Below are 13,092 nucleotides of genomic sequence, written 5' to 3'. Positions count from 1 at the left end.
AGTGACCTGCTCTGTGCCTGGCTGAAGAGTTAACCTGCTCTGGCCATTCTCACGACACTACTGACTCCACCCCCACCCCCACCGTCCTGGAGTGGGTACGAATCACACTGCTACTGTACGAGGAGGGAGGAGGGAGGAGGGACCACCACCAGTGCCTCTGCTAACTGTCTCCGCCTGCCTTCTGAACCACTGTACACCCCACCCTGGACCGCCCAGCCTGCGGGCTGGATTTGCACAACTGCTGCCCTCTTGAGATCCAGGAGGAATCGTTCCAGACTGTCTTGTGTATCCAGAAGAGTGGTTCATATTGCCTGCGTTTCACTGTTCTAAGGCCGATGTGTTACTTGGGCTCCTTCATGCGTGCCATCGTTTGCCATGATGACTAAATTCAAGAAAAAAAATAACAAGAGGGGGTTGACTTCCACTGCTTCAAACGACTGACAAATCATAGAAAAAGAGATCAAGTCTAAATTATCTGGAGCAGTCCTAGAGACAACTGATAAGAGTGACTAAGGTGTACAATAGGCTTCTTTTGCACAAACAGCTGGCGGAAGCTGGTAATACTTAAACCCCCCTCTTTGGTTAAAGTGGTTGCTGAACGGACCAAACTGAGGTTTAAGGGAAAAGGGATACTTGAGATTTTGTGAACCTTAACTCTAATCTAAGACTTCTCAAACTAAGGGGAAGTGCCTTGGGGAAGTGTTTATGTGCTGCACACTCTTTAGTCCACAATATGTATCCCTTGTACTTCTTTTACATTTTTTCCTGACACCTCTTCACTTTTGCTGACCAACTTGGACAAATCTGTTGAGAAGTAGCAGAGAGCTGCACAAAATGCCTTTAACAGGATATGAAGTAAGGAAAGAAAAACACAAAATGGAGAAATGCAGATGTATGTACTACTCTCCCTGCCACTAGGCACACCGGACAGTATTCCCAAAGCATTAGTGTTCCAGTCTGCCTTTGGCCTCACAAGTCCTGACTGTCACACTAGTGGTTTAAGAGTGCAGTCCATAGATTTTTATTCTTGGAGGTACTTTTTCACTGCTGTGTAGCACATATTTTGTATTTTTGGGGGACTTTTTTAAGACCTTCTTGGGCTGTTTTGATAATTTTATTTTTTTCACAATGGAAAATGTAATTTAGGAATGTACTTTTTAATATTTTAGGCAAATTTTTAATATATACAGTATATGTATGAAAATCTGTACTTGTTTTTACAAAGGGTTTTTGGGTGGCTGCTATTCTCTTAGTAATCTGACAAGCAAATATTTTGGTACTGTCTTTTCAAAATGTGGGGAATTTTTTTAGTGTTTTCTAGATTATATTTTTGTAGCGAATCAATGAGAATGGAAGACCCTAATTATGACTTCTAACTTCACACACTACATCCTGCTGCAGGAATAAATGTTTTTCACAACACAACTGTTTCTCTCTCCGTCAGTCTGAGTACCTGAACTGTATTGAATGTCTCCTGTAGAGTACTATTTTACTCCTGTGTACAGTTTTTAGTTGAGCTGCGGCCTGTGACAGACTTGGTGTTTCAAGCAGTGGCTAAAACATAAACGAATGGATTATAGTAAGGGCCTGCTTTCACGGTGAAATCATCTGGACCTACTGACAAAGTAACAGGCTTCCTTGATATACTGCATTTCATTCGTAATGTTTTGCTTGAAGTTTCCAATACATTTCAAAATGTTTCATGTTTAGTTTGCCGCCCCTTTTGAGAAAAAATACTCCGCTGCAGTTTCATGAAAAACATTTTAACAGTTTATCCACTCAACCCTATCAAGTGTTCTGCAGGATCTCCGACACATTTTGAGGTCAGTTTCTCGCGAGGACGTAAACGGGCGCAAAGGCTGTGAATCCAGTTTGTAGTGTTAGTCCTCAAGCACTGAGGTTTTCTCAAGAGTAACAATCCCTTAGTCTCCACCCAGTGCGGCCCACTTAGGTGTCCCGGGGATTAGGGAACGAAGCCATGTCTGTCACATACAGTACTTTCACTCACAATTGTTCTTGTTTTTACTGGAACTTCATTCATGGTTGCCGCACATTTGTACAAGTACAATTCGATAAGAGTGACGGCAAACGCCATGCCTAACCTGGCGTTAGAGTCGTTTATCCAACACCCGTTTTATGAATAAAACACTTTTACTTTTGTAAACCGATAGTAACCTCATAAACCTGCCAGTTATTTTGCTTGATAAAAATAGGCCACCTTCATTCTTAAAAAAGAACCGTATTTCTTCACACCTGAAGAAGGCTCCACAAACGGAACTTTGTTTACCTTTCACAATCCCTTTTAGACTTATTCGCAAAAAAGACAATGACATCCCTCATCAGTTTCCTAACCAATTATTCCAAAAACTCAGGGTCGCGGGGTGCTGGAGCCCCTGTCCCGGAGTCGTATCCAGTTCATTGTCCCCTGCAAATCTGTATTCCTCCCTCCGTAAAGCGCACAGGTTCCACATATCTTTCCAGGATCCGTAACGATGCAGGCAGTTCCTGCGTGCATGTGTGTGCTTTTGCTTCTTACGATACGGATAAAACGCAGCCCGACGTTTTTGTGTTTATGTTGGTATCTCGGTGTGTTCAGTACAGTTGCTAGGGATTAAAGTAATGTGAAAAAATTCCCGCCCCCGTGTGAATGAAACCTTAACTCGAGGCAGATGCACCCGAAAGAAAGCAGGCAAAGGTTGTGTGCGTTCTCTGTACTTGTATAATAAATGGTCTATACAGTATGGGCGTATAGACAGCGTTTGTGCTGCTTTCGTCTCCATGATATAGCGTCTTGGTTTTTCGGGTTAGGTGTTTTCTTTTAATTTTTAACCATGTTCTCGAAAATGTATTGCTTGTGTACTTCTTTCATTGGTGAAGAGACACCAGTTTCCAGATTACCGCTGGTACAACACGAGAGCCCATATTCACGTTTTTAGGTATTAGTTTCAAGATCGATATAATTTAACAATAAAAAACAAAATTAAAAAAGCATTAGCATAATAATATAATGATCATTGACTTAACATTTCTATTCATTTTTGAAGTACAAAGCAGAAGGTGCTTAAATATACGATTAAAATTGTTCAAAAACGATGTATACATTACAGAAAGCAGCGGAGAGTTAAATTGCAAATAAAATGTATTTATTTCGAAGAGTACGGGACATTGTAAATAAATAAAGACGTTAAAAAATAAGCAGATGTAGTTATTTTGCAAATAAGTAATAAACAAGCCGATCCACCTGGCGCTGCTAGCTTGAACAGCTCTCAGAGCCGTGATTGGCTAAACCCCCGAACAGCTCGGGCCGCGATTGGGTGAAGAGTGAGAATCGATACTCTGATTGGGTAAAGCGTCACATCGGAAGTTCCGAGAAAATGTAGATACACAGGTGATGGATGTTCTTCTTGGTCCAAATACTGTAACCAGGGTTAACGGTGTGTGCTGTATGAGCACGCTGGATATACAGTAACACATCCATTGGATTTCAATTACTAATCAATCTAAGAGAGTGAACGTGTTCACGACTCCGATAGCATGTCACAATAGGACCATCACGATCACATGGCGATACTCATTGCGACTGGCGCATCACTGTCATGGCGCCACTGTTGCGACATAAAGTCCATATATCGCGATTTGACACACCCCGACAAAATACCCCCACTCTCATGTCGCGACATGAAGCCCGCATATCGCGATATGATATACCCGGGCAAAAATGCCCCGCCCCCATGTCGCGACATGAAAGGTCCTAAATCGCGATATGACAAACGCCCCCGCCCCCATGTCGTGACATGGAGCCCGTATATCGCGATATGACAAAACTGTCACCCCCATGTTGGGACATGAAGCGCATATATCGCGATATGATATACCCCGACAAAAATGCCCCGCCCCATGTCGGGACATTGAGTCCATGTGTTGCAATAGGACATACCCTTACTGTATATGCTGACCCCATCTCGCGACACAAAGTCCATATATCGCGACAGGTCCTATCTGAGTATATCATGTCCTGATAGGAGACCTTTGTTACGACAACGGTGGCAGGGTGGCATGGAAGCAAGGCGCCAGTCGTGATATGCACTGCCGCGATATCCACATGCTGCGGAGGTCTTGTCGCAATGGTATCCAAGTTACGCGTTTGGCAACAGCATGTCACGGCAGGGAACGAAAAAGAAAACGTGCCTTACAAAATATAAACCATAGATCTTATAATCACGATGATTTTACATACATTACAACCACAGTTTTATGTCATAGATGGTTAACTTGTTGGCATGCGTCATGTCTTAGTATTGTAATGCACGGGGGTTCAGGTGGGCGCCCTTGCCGGATTAGGTCGGCCCCCCACCGTCGGGGGCTCGCCTGAACCCCCGTGCGTTACAGTATTATTCACATCTAAGGAGGCTCATATGTTTATAGATATTGATCATCTTTAAAATGTTAAGGGTACGAGCTAAACTGTAACAGAGCGCTTGAACTCGGCAGACGGGGTCACTGGAGGTCAAAGTCACCGTGCATGGTCATGTAATCACCGGAAAACCAAGGCGCTATATCTCGGGAACGGAAGCAGCAAACATAGCACAAACGAATGAGACCGGTTTGGTTTCCCTACGACATTGTAGGGGGGCTGAGTGACGCCACGACCCCGAAAAACAAGGTGCTATTTCTCAGAAACGAAAGCAGCACAAACCGGCACAAACGTAGCACTAACGAATGAGGTGGGTTTAATCGTTTGTGCTGTCTGTAGGGTTGCCAACTTCACGGAGCTTTTACCTTGCCTTAAATATTCGGCAGACTTGAGCATAATATACCAGAAGAACGTGCACGCAAGGATAGGTTTCAGAGGCTGGAGTAAATGCATCGCCCTAAGGGTAATATCGAGTGAGGCGCCATGAGAATACAAACTGCAAGTTACTAAAAAATTAAGCTCTGAAGATCTTGTTTGATCCTTCATGATGCTTTTAAACTTGTATGAAACCCACAAAATTAGTAATCTTAATCTATTTTTAATGCCAAAAGACACCTAATTTGGAAATTAGACTTAACACTGAATTGGTATAGTCGCACTACAGTGCTAATTCATCGTACTGTAACGCTTACGGCCGACAAGCACTGTGTGTAAGAGCCGGCGTACCAGAGCGGGTGACGTCACCGCCCTTCCCTGTGATAGCAGGACCACAGCTACTGGGCTGTAGAGAGATCTCTCTTTAGCTCACGGGGCTAGGTCGCTGCAGAGAGACGCGGAAGTCCCGGGTTCGAGCCTCCAGTCGGGATGGGGCCGACCAGATGAGGCAAGGGCGCCCGCCTGAGCCCCTGTTGCGTTACATTGGTGTCAGAAGCGGGGTGGGATAGCCCTTCGCCGGGGACGGCGATTTAAGCGGGGGAGAGTGTAACGCTTACGGCCGACAGGCACTGTGTAAGAGCTGGCGTACCAGAGCAGGTGATGTCACCGCCCTTCCCTGTGATAGCAGGACCACAGCTACTGGGCTGTGGAGAGATCTCTTTAGCTCACGGGGCTAGGTCGCTGCAGAGAGACGCGGAAGTCCCGGGTTCGAGCCTCCAGTCGGGAGGGGGTCGAACAGATGCGGCAAGGGCGCCCGCCTGAGCCCCCGTTGCGTTACAGTACCTTTAATTGCAAGAATGGTCTGCTAATAAAAGCGTCAAATACATACTTGCACACAATGCACACTCCCATCTATCCGTCAATATTATCTTAATGTTATTCACGCATTCCAAAACTTGTAATTTGTTTACAGGATAAATTTTAGAACCTCTTCGTGCTCAACTTCCACAGGTCAAGCATGTATCGAGCTGCTTCAAGCAAACGCTTGCACGTTGTATTCGGGAAGCCAGGCTGTACTCCTTAAAGCCCAAGATGCCTGTAGCATCTAATGTGTCTTATTTGTTTCGGGACTGGTCTAGACATCTACAGTCGGCTTTTTGAAAAACGTAGATATATGCATTTTTTGGCCATGTTGGCTAATAAACCAAAACCTAACGCTAGATAGCTCAAAGAGAGTCTGACGACAACGATAGGCAATTAGGCTACGGCTACGCATGCACCGCCCCACAATATTTACATAATTTTCTTATTGGTCACAAAAGCAAATCACATACGATTAAAAAATCAAAACACGTAACATTAGAAAGCATAGTATGTAACGCAATCAAGACTGGGTAGGGCTAGGATCAATCAGGGTGGCTACGCCCCTGCACCACACAGATAGCACCCCAGGTCTGGAATTGAACCCAGTGCCCCTGTGGCGCCCTCAAATCATACATGCAGCTGATTAAATCGTTTCTAGGTGATGACGGTATTTCTAATATGTTTCATGAAATTTATGAGGCTGATTGATTCCAGTAAATTTAAGACAGGGTCAGAAGGTACTGTACGTATTTCGGCAGTACTGTATATTTCCATGTTTTATAGGTGAACCTCCAACATCCTGCGAAATCCTGTCATCAGTTGACACTAATGCGGTAATATTCATTGTCCGCTCGCAACTTCAATTATCTTGATTCACTGCATAATGAAGAGAAATCATTCAATTGTACGGATTCGATTTAAAAGACTCGCGAGAGCGCGGTGGGTTTATTGACTTTTGTAGGTTATGATCTTTAAAGCTTGCCGCGGAGGTGCTCGCTGTGAGAGTTCCCAAAAAAGTCTTCGCAGAGACCCATTAAAGTTAAACAGCCCGAGGAAATGGCTCTAATGATATCCGCCGTGCTGCCAGTCTTTTTCTTCTCTGTGTGGACGCTGTGTGTTGAGGTGAATTCATGTTTCACTTCTTTAAATTTGGTTATTTAGTCGGTTCACAATAATAGAACTCTTGGACTATCGGTAGGTATTTATTTTTATGTTAATCATCTTAATTCGAGAGAAACGTGCACTTTGATGGCTAAAGCAGTCCTTGATCATTTTCAACTTCGGATTTTTTTTTATTAATGTTAATGTGACGTGTTCTTTCTTGGTGTTGGGTGCTAGTAATTTTAAACTTTCTCCCTAAATGAGTTATGATGTGCTTCTTCTGCTCTACGTTTTGCTTCAAGTAGCCGACACTGCATTATGATTAGTTGGGTGGGAACATTATTGAGAATTCAGCAATTGGATATCCCCAAAAGGTTTACAGGATCTAACTAAATGCACTGTATACATTCGTTATGCAATGGAAGATTTGCCTTGTAAGTTAATGTAATACTTTATCAAAGGCCTTGTTGGGGGAAGGGAAAACTTTTCATAGTCGGCAGATGACCCGTTTGCCATCTTTTTTTATGTGGGCTGCTCTTCATTTTGAGCGTGAACCACTTTAGTCCATTTCAATCTATTCTCTTCCCAGAGGAGAACTCCAGACCTCCCGGTCTGTAGTGTGCAGGAGCTGACCGAATGGATACTGTTGGGTGACGGGGGGGCTCTCTGGTTGTTGGCAGGGCACCGGGTGCAATATGACCGGTGTGTGGGTGAGTGACCTAGGCTCGGTCCTGAAGCTGGCTGTGCTGGAGGACTCCGAGCTGAGGGGGCTCCTCACCAGCTCTGTGGAGACCGTGAAGGGGGCAGCGGGCAGTATGCGGCAGGGCAATGTGCAGGGGATCCTGAATCGGGGGCCACGCCCTTCCTTTGCATTTTCTGTGGCATGGGATGGAGGTGGGTATCTTGCCAGCTCTGGTAGCTGGGGCCATACCATACAGGAAGCTGTGAAGAGCTAGTCATTGAAAGTACAGAACTTCAGAGCGGAAGTGATGTTAAGTGTTCAGTTGCCGGTTGGCATATTGGAGACCATTGGGGAAGAAATGCATACACGCATAATACAAAATGGAGATTGAAAATTGTGCAAAAGTTGAACATTTCATCTGTCTCAAGTGCTTCATAAATAGGTGACCCACTCTATTTCATCAGTGAAGTGCAGTACACATTTGGTTGTGTGCTGGGGGGAGGGGTGGGTGTGTAAACGCCCTTAAATGAATTTAGCATGTATCCCTCAAGCTCTTGATTCACAAGATCCTGTCAATAGTCAGAGTTCTAACTGCTTCTCTGCACTGTAATGGCCAGTCCAAATTTATAAGAGCTATAGCCATGTGATCAAGAGAGCTGTTGTCTGGGCCCCTTTATATCTCGAGCGAGCTGGGATAATCTTGCCTCGCTGCTCTGCTTTCCAGGCTCCACCAGCTCCTGGGTGGGCCAGTGCTTTGTGCAGGAGGATGGCCGACGGGTTCTGAAGACCCTCTGGATGCTGCGATCCCTTGCTTTGAGTTCCGTTGACAACTGGAAGAGCACCAGGTGATGTATTGCACAGAGGAGGCCCTGCTTCTTTATCACTCAAGGGTTGGAACTGCTGGTTTTTGGTCTATTCACTTTTTTTCCCTCCGGAGTGCAGCTGCCCCGTCATTTGTAAGATTATAGCCTTCCTCCTTCTATATCCTGTTATTTGACCATTTCTTTAAAACATTCCCCACCACCACTGCAGGTTTGGTAGGTTTTTCTGAAGTAAATGTAGTGATCTCTTATAATGGCAGTCTAAGACATGGGGTGTGTGAACTGGGCCTGTTTTCAATGCAGGAGTTTCTTGGGCTATTCTTGCTCCCTGAGGAAAGGGCATGGACAGCTTCTGAAAAGCCTTTGAGAAGAAGTGCAGTCTAATTGGCACTGTGGGCTGAAAAGCCTTGCTACTGTGTTTTTTAGTTCTTAAGATGTGATGTGTTCGCTCTTGTCTAGGATCTCTTTTCGCCCAATGCCAGGAAACTTTTCCCTTAAATGGAAAGCACATGTATACCACGGAGTGATCTTGGATGGAGTGAAAAAGTAATGTCTGCTCCTGGGGTCAACAACATAGGAATGCAGTTGCAGATCTGCATCTCGGCTTTACTGCAAACTACGGGCTGGCTGCATTGTTCCCCATCCCGATCTCCTTATGTGAACCTGTTTGTCTACCACAGGATGGGGGAGGACACCTTCTACAGTGTACTGCCTGATGAGTGACTGCTGGGAATAGGAGTGAAACTGTGATCATCCTAATATTCTCTCTTGTAGAGAATTGTCCCTTTCCACAGTGTTTCAGGTTTGGTCTTTTGCTGGTGTAGCCAATATACCTCATCCTCAAGTGTGGCAACCCTCTGTAATGTTCAGGTTTGGCTGCCTATACAGGCAAATTAAATGTTTATTGCGTAATTGTGCCAATATTTGTTGCCCAAGGAGTGTGACCACTATTCAGCAACATTTTTAGATGGGATTAAATCAATCCAGCTTCTCCATCCATTTTCCTACTGCACTATCCACTGTGGGTGAGCAGGAGTCCATACACCCTGGTTTGGATGCCACTCAATTGCTGGGTAGACGCACAGCCATCTGTACTTACACCAGGGCAAACTAACCTACCACTAATATCTCACCCATCAAAAAATCTCTGGAGACAGAATAAAAAGACAAAGGTGTAAAACAAATGTAGCTAAACAAGAAAAAGTCAATTATGTAAAGGTTTAGCTTTTCTAAGGAACTTCGGTAGCTTTATGGAAGTTGCTGTAGCAGTGGACAGCAGAAGAACCCTCTGCTGAATTATGCAGAGGGTGGACAAAAGAGAGATCAGTCATCATACATGCACGGCCAAGCTCTCCGTCATGCATAATTGAGAGACGCTTTGTCCGCTAATTGACTATGCACAATTGGCTTCGGCAGCTCTTGTTCTGCAGTAACATGATTCGAGGAAGAGGTCCAGAGAGGCAGCCAAGTTGAACACACCCTTAGAGGGGTGGGTAACAGTGCAGAACACAGTTTCCTGCAGGAGGCCCAGATGCAGGGTCAGCAATATCATTACTGGTGTTATATTCAGTATTGATCAGTTGTTATTGGAAGAGCAGGTTATATTACGGGGCAGGTAAGGCAGGGTTCCCTGATCCTCTTCCTGGAGATCCCCTATGCCTCCTGGTTTTCATTTTACAGCAGCAGCTTGCCCTGGTTTATCAAATTATTCACCTCAGGAGTGCTCAGTTCTGGTCTGGAGAATTTCTTTAGTGCTTATTGGAAGTTTTAGAATTGGAAATGCTATATTCAATATATATATATATATAAATTCATAAATTTTATATATGTCATCATTATGTTAGGTGATCTCTCAGGCTTTTTTCCAAGTAGAGCACCTATTTACCTATAAAAATTGAAAGTGCAACTGTTCTATATTGCTGAGCCATTCTACACCTGGATGGGATGCCAGTATAGGGGCACACATACTCGCACCAGGGCCCAATGTTTCCAGAAGCCAGTTAGCCTGCCAATGTATTTGGAGTGTGGGAGGAAATCAGAGTAACCAGAGGAACCCATGGAAATGCAGGAAGAACATACAAACTCCATGCAGCACCCCAGGTCCATAACTGAACTCATTGCCACAATAATGCAAGACAGCAATGCTCACCACTGGACTACAATGGTGTCAAAATACAACAGAGTGTATGGAAATTATAGCAAGTAGGGGATTAATCGCAAGATGAACAGCTGAGTGTTGAGGAGATGGTTACAGATGCACAGATCAGGTGCAGTCCTGATGTGACAGCTTTACACGTTACAGGCAACAAAGAATTTTGTCTTTAATTAGACTCATAATACATTTTAGATATGAATCAAAACCTTTGACAACAGCAGTTTTCTTTCAGGTGTTCCCTACACATTATCGTTTAGGTTATTTGTTAAGAAAATTATTTGAGACCTTGATACAGTCAGTCAAAATCCCACAAGATACTAGATGCACCAAACCCACTGGGTTACTTTATGCTCGGTAGTGTAATAAGGATACAAGTGAATGAGGTGAGAGTGATTTAAAGACCAAGAACAGGAGGCACTTTTGCACACAGGAGTCAGTGGGTTTTAAATGCACAGCCTAAGCACGTCATTGAACTTATTTCCCCAAGATCCTCTAAGAAACAGCTGTTGAACCAGATAAAATTCCTTAAAACTGTTCTTGTAAATCATGACCTTTAGTTCGGGAAAGAGTCCTGTTGATCTTCCTTTAAGTTTCTCTATGGTATCTATTATTTTTTATTACTGTATGTGCCAGAACTCTATGCTATGTTCTAGATGTTGTCTAATGAGTGCATTACACAGTTTCTGAATACAGAAGATCCTCCTTATCTTTTTATTATTGAAAATTGCATTGTACTTCAAAACAAAAAGTCTAGTCTTATCCAGGTGGTCTCTGTTGATGCCTGTGCAACGAATTGATGGGGGCTGTGGATTTGACTGCCTAATTAAGATCTGTGCTGGCTTTTCTATGCACTCCTTTGGTAAACTTTTAGGGGCCTCAGAAACCTCCCAGATCCTACTGTGAAAACAGGACAGCAGTTTCAGTCCGAGCCCCCTCGAGTGCAGGTGGTCCTCACTACATCAAGGGCTGCGTGAGCCACTCTGGACTGTGATGAGCACTTCGGTTCCCAGCTCACCCCAACTCCCCCCCCCATCCCCGTCACGCATTTGTCAGCACCCATTGTCAGTCTCTCCCTGGCTCTTCTCACCTTTCTGGGTCCTGTCGGCCAGCTGCTGATATGAATGGGAGCACAATTCCATGGCCTGTGTAGAGAAACTGAATAATTCACAGCTGACCCGTGTGTGTGACAGCCAGCCTCCTTGTGCGCTCTGACTGTCAGCCTCCCTCAGGGGGTCCCGGTCATGACTGCCCAGCAGCTGAGCACACAGGTAAGAACACACTACGACTCACCTGCAAGGATATATTATACAGAGAGGGGGACATCTTCCATCAACGTTGACATCATATTTGCAAAAAATATTTTTGTATATGCTGAGTTTTGGCACTAGAGGATATTTTATAACATTGTTCCCTTTAAATTCATTGTGTCCTGCAAAAACCTGGAGTTTTCTGTATGCGTGAAGAATTTGTGACGGCAGTTTAGAAAAGTGGCTGCTCCTTTCTGAATTGTTAGCATAAAGGGAAGAAAAGAATTTCTTGAAAGTGTCATTCAAATAGTCAGTAGGACATTTTTAGTTTGTTCAGGTTGGACTGGAAATTAGACTGAAATTGGCACACACCAATTTGAAAGAGATATTGTGTTTTCTTTAATAAATAATTTTTGGTTACGGATTTAAAATAAGAAAATGTGTTTTTCTTTTTGCCTTTTTCATCTGAATATCTGAATATTGTGCCATGTGGACTCCCACCAGGAGATGGCCCAATTATCAGAGCTCCACAGCTTTGGGCAGTTAAAACTACCTGTGTGGCTTTCATACCAAGCTGTTTTTCTCCACGGGAATATAGCGGTGCTGGATCAGCCTCAGCTGGTTTTAACAGGGCACACCACTTGTTGTAGAAGTTTTTATGTTTTATTCCACTTGCTTAAGGATTTCAAGCAGCAGATCTATTCAGAAGAGGAGTGACTGTGCTGTGCTGCTGAATAACCAAATCAGAAAGGAGGCAGTGCAACGGCACAGTTTCAATCCATTTTCAAAATATTGTAAATATCCAAGGAAAGTAAATTTGATTTGGTATTTGAATTTTTCTCAACATGGTAACGACTTGAAACACCTAGTCATATTAAAACCTAAATTACTTTAAATGAACACTAGCTTTTAAATTTCATTTTATTCAGTGCGCCCTATGTCAAAAATCTCTTCAAAATAACATTGGGTGAATGATCTTGATGCTGGGGTGCCTCAGGCATAAACAGACTTTGAGAGATGTCTGCGTTTCAGTGAATTTTTAAAAATAATATAATAATGATTTACATTTTTTCAGGAATTGTTGCATCTGGGAACCCCACAATTGTAGCAGGTGATGTACTGTGTATACTGTATGTGTGTCTGTGCAGATACAAAGCATATTTAATTTGAGATTTTATTGATGTATTCTTAGGCTTATTCAATTACTGCATGTAATATTTTGTTTTCATGCAAAAACTGTATTAAAACACTAGTATAAATTGTTTATGTTAACTTGCTTATTTTAACCAATGGAGCTACGGAAAAGTTGAGTGCTTCGCAGTTTAAAATATGTTCTTCATCTTTTAAAACGAATAACAGTCTTGATGTATTAATATTTGCAAATGAAATATTGATATATATATGATAAACGACAATGTGAAATCTCACACTCT

The 13,092-nt window shown here is 43.4% G+C and overlaps 3 protein-coding genes across 6 annotated transcripts in view; all 3 read left to right on the top strand.

Annotated features, from left to right (window-relative positions):
* Positions 1–1,425, top strand: part of llgl2 (LLGL scribble cell polarity complex component 2) — a 44,945-nt gene extending 43,520 nt beyond the window's left edge. For all 3 annotated transcript variants that reach the window (XM_088599498.1, XM_088599497.1, XM_088599499.1), the window contains exon 26: positions 1–1,425. In XM_088599498.1, the coding sequence (XP_088455624.1) occupies positions 1–2 (2 nt within the window). In that variant the 3' untranslated portion in view covers positions 3–1,425.
* A 4,754-nt stretch (positions 1,426–6,179) lies between these two features.
* myo15b (myosin XVB) overlaps positions 6,180–13,092 on the top strand; it is a 72,615-nt gene continuing 65,702 nt past the window's right edge. Inside the window, exons 1-2 of one of the 2 annotated variants that reach the window (XM_088599486.1) lie at positions 6,180–6,320; positions 8,161–8,281. The gene's annotated coding sequence lies outside the window, so the exon portion shown is untranslated. Of the gene's footprint in view, positions 6,321–8,160; positions 8,282–12,712; positions 12,771–13,092 lie in introns of those variants that run through there. The other variant, XM_088599487.1, reaches the window with a different exon arrangement.
* LOC148652582 (avidin-like) lies at positions 7,450–8,980 on the top strand. The gene is made up of 3 exons (XM_088597624.1): positions 7,450–7,648; positions 8,161–8,281; positions 8,938–8,980. Exons 1-3 carry the CDS (start codon positions 7,450–7,452, stop codon positions 8,978–8,980), a joined length of 363 nt encoding a protein of 120 aa, XP_088453750.1.

The sequence above is a fragment of the Lepisosteus platostomus genome, chromosome 11 (genome assembly GCF_059453375.1).
Source record: "Lepisosteus platostomus isolate fLepPlt1 chromosome 11, fLepPlt1.hap1, whole genome shotgun sequence".
NCBI classification, from domain to species: domain Eukaryota; kingdom Metazoa; phylum Chordata; class Actinopteri; order Semionotiformes; family Lepisosteidae; genus Lepisosteus; species Lepisosteus platostomus.
Note: the sequence above shows the minus strand (reverse complement) of the source record. Positions and strands in the feature narration are given on the sequence as shown.

Bases quoted from the DNA above. Each gene is read 5' to 3' on its own strand.
- LOC148652582 (XM_088597624.1), top strand. From the start codon at position 7,450: ATGACCGGTGTGTGGGTGAGTGACCTAGGCTCGGTCCTGAAGCTGGCT. The intron at 7,649-8,160 runs GTGGGTATCTTG...TCTGCTTTCCAG, and splicing joins TTCTGTGGCATGGGATGGAG to GCTCCACCAGCTCCTGGGTG. The intron at 8,282-8,937 runs GTGATGTATTGC...TGTCTACCACAG, and splicing joins GACAACTGGAAGAGCACCAG to GATGGGGGAGGACACCTTCT.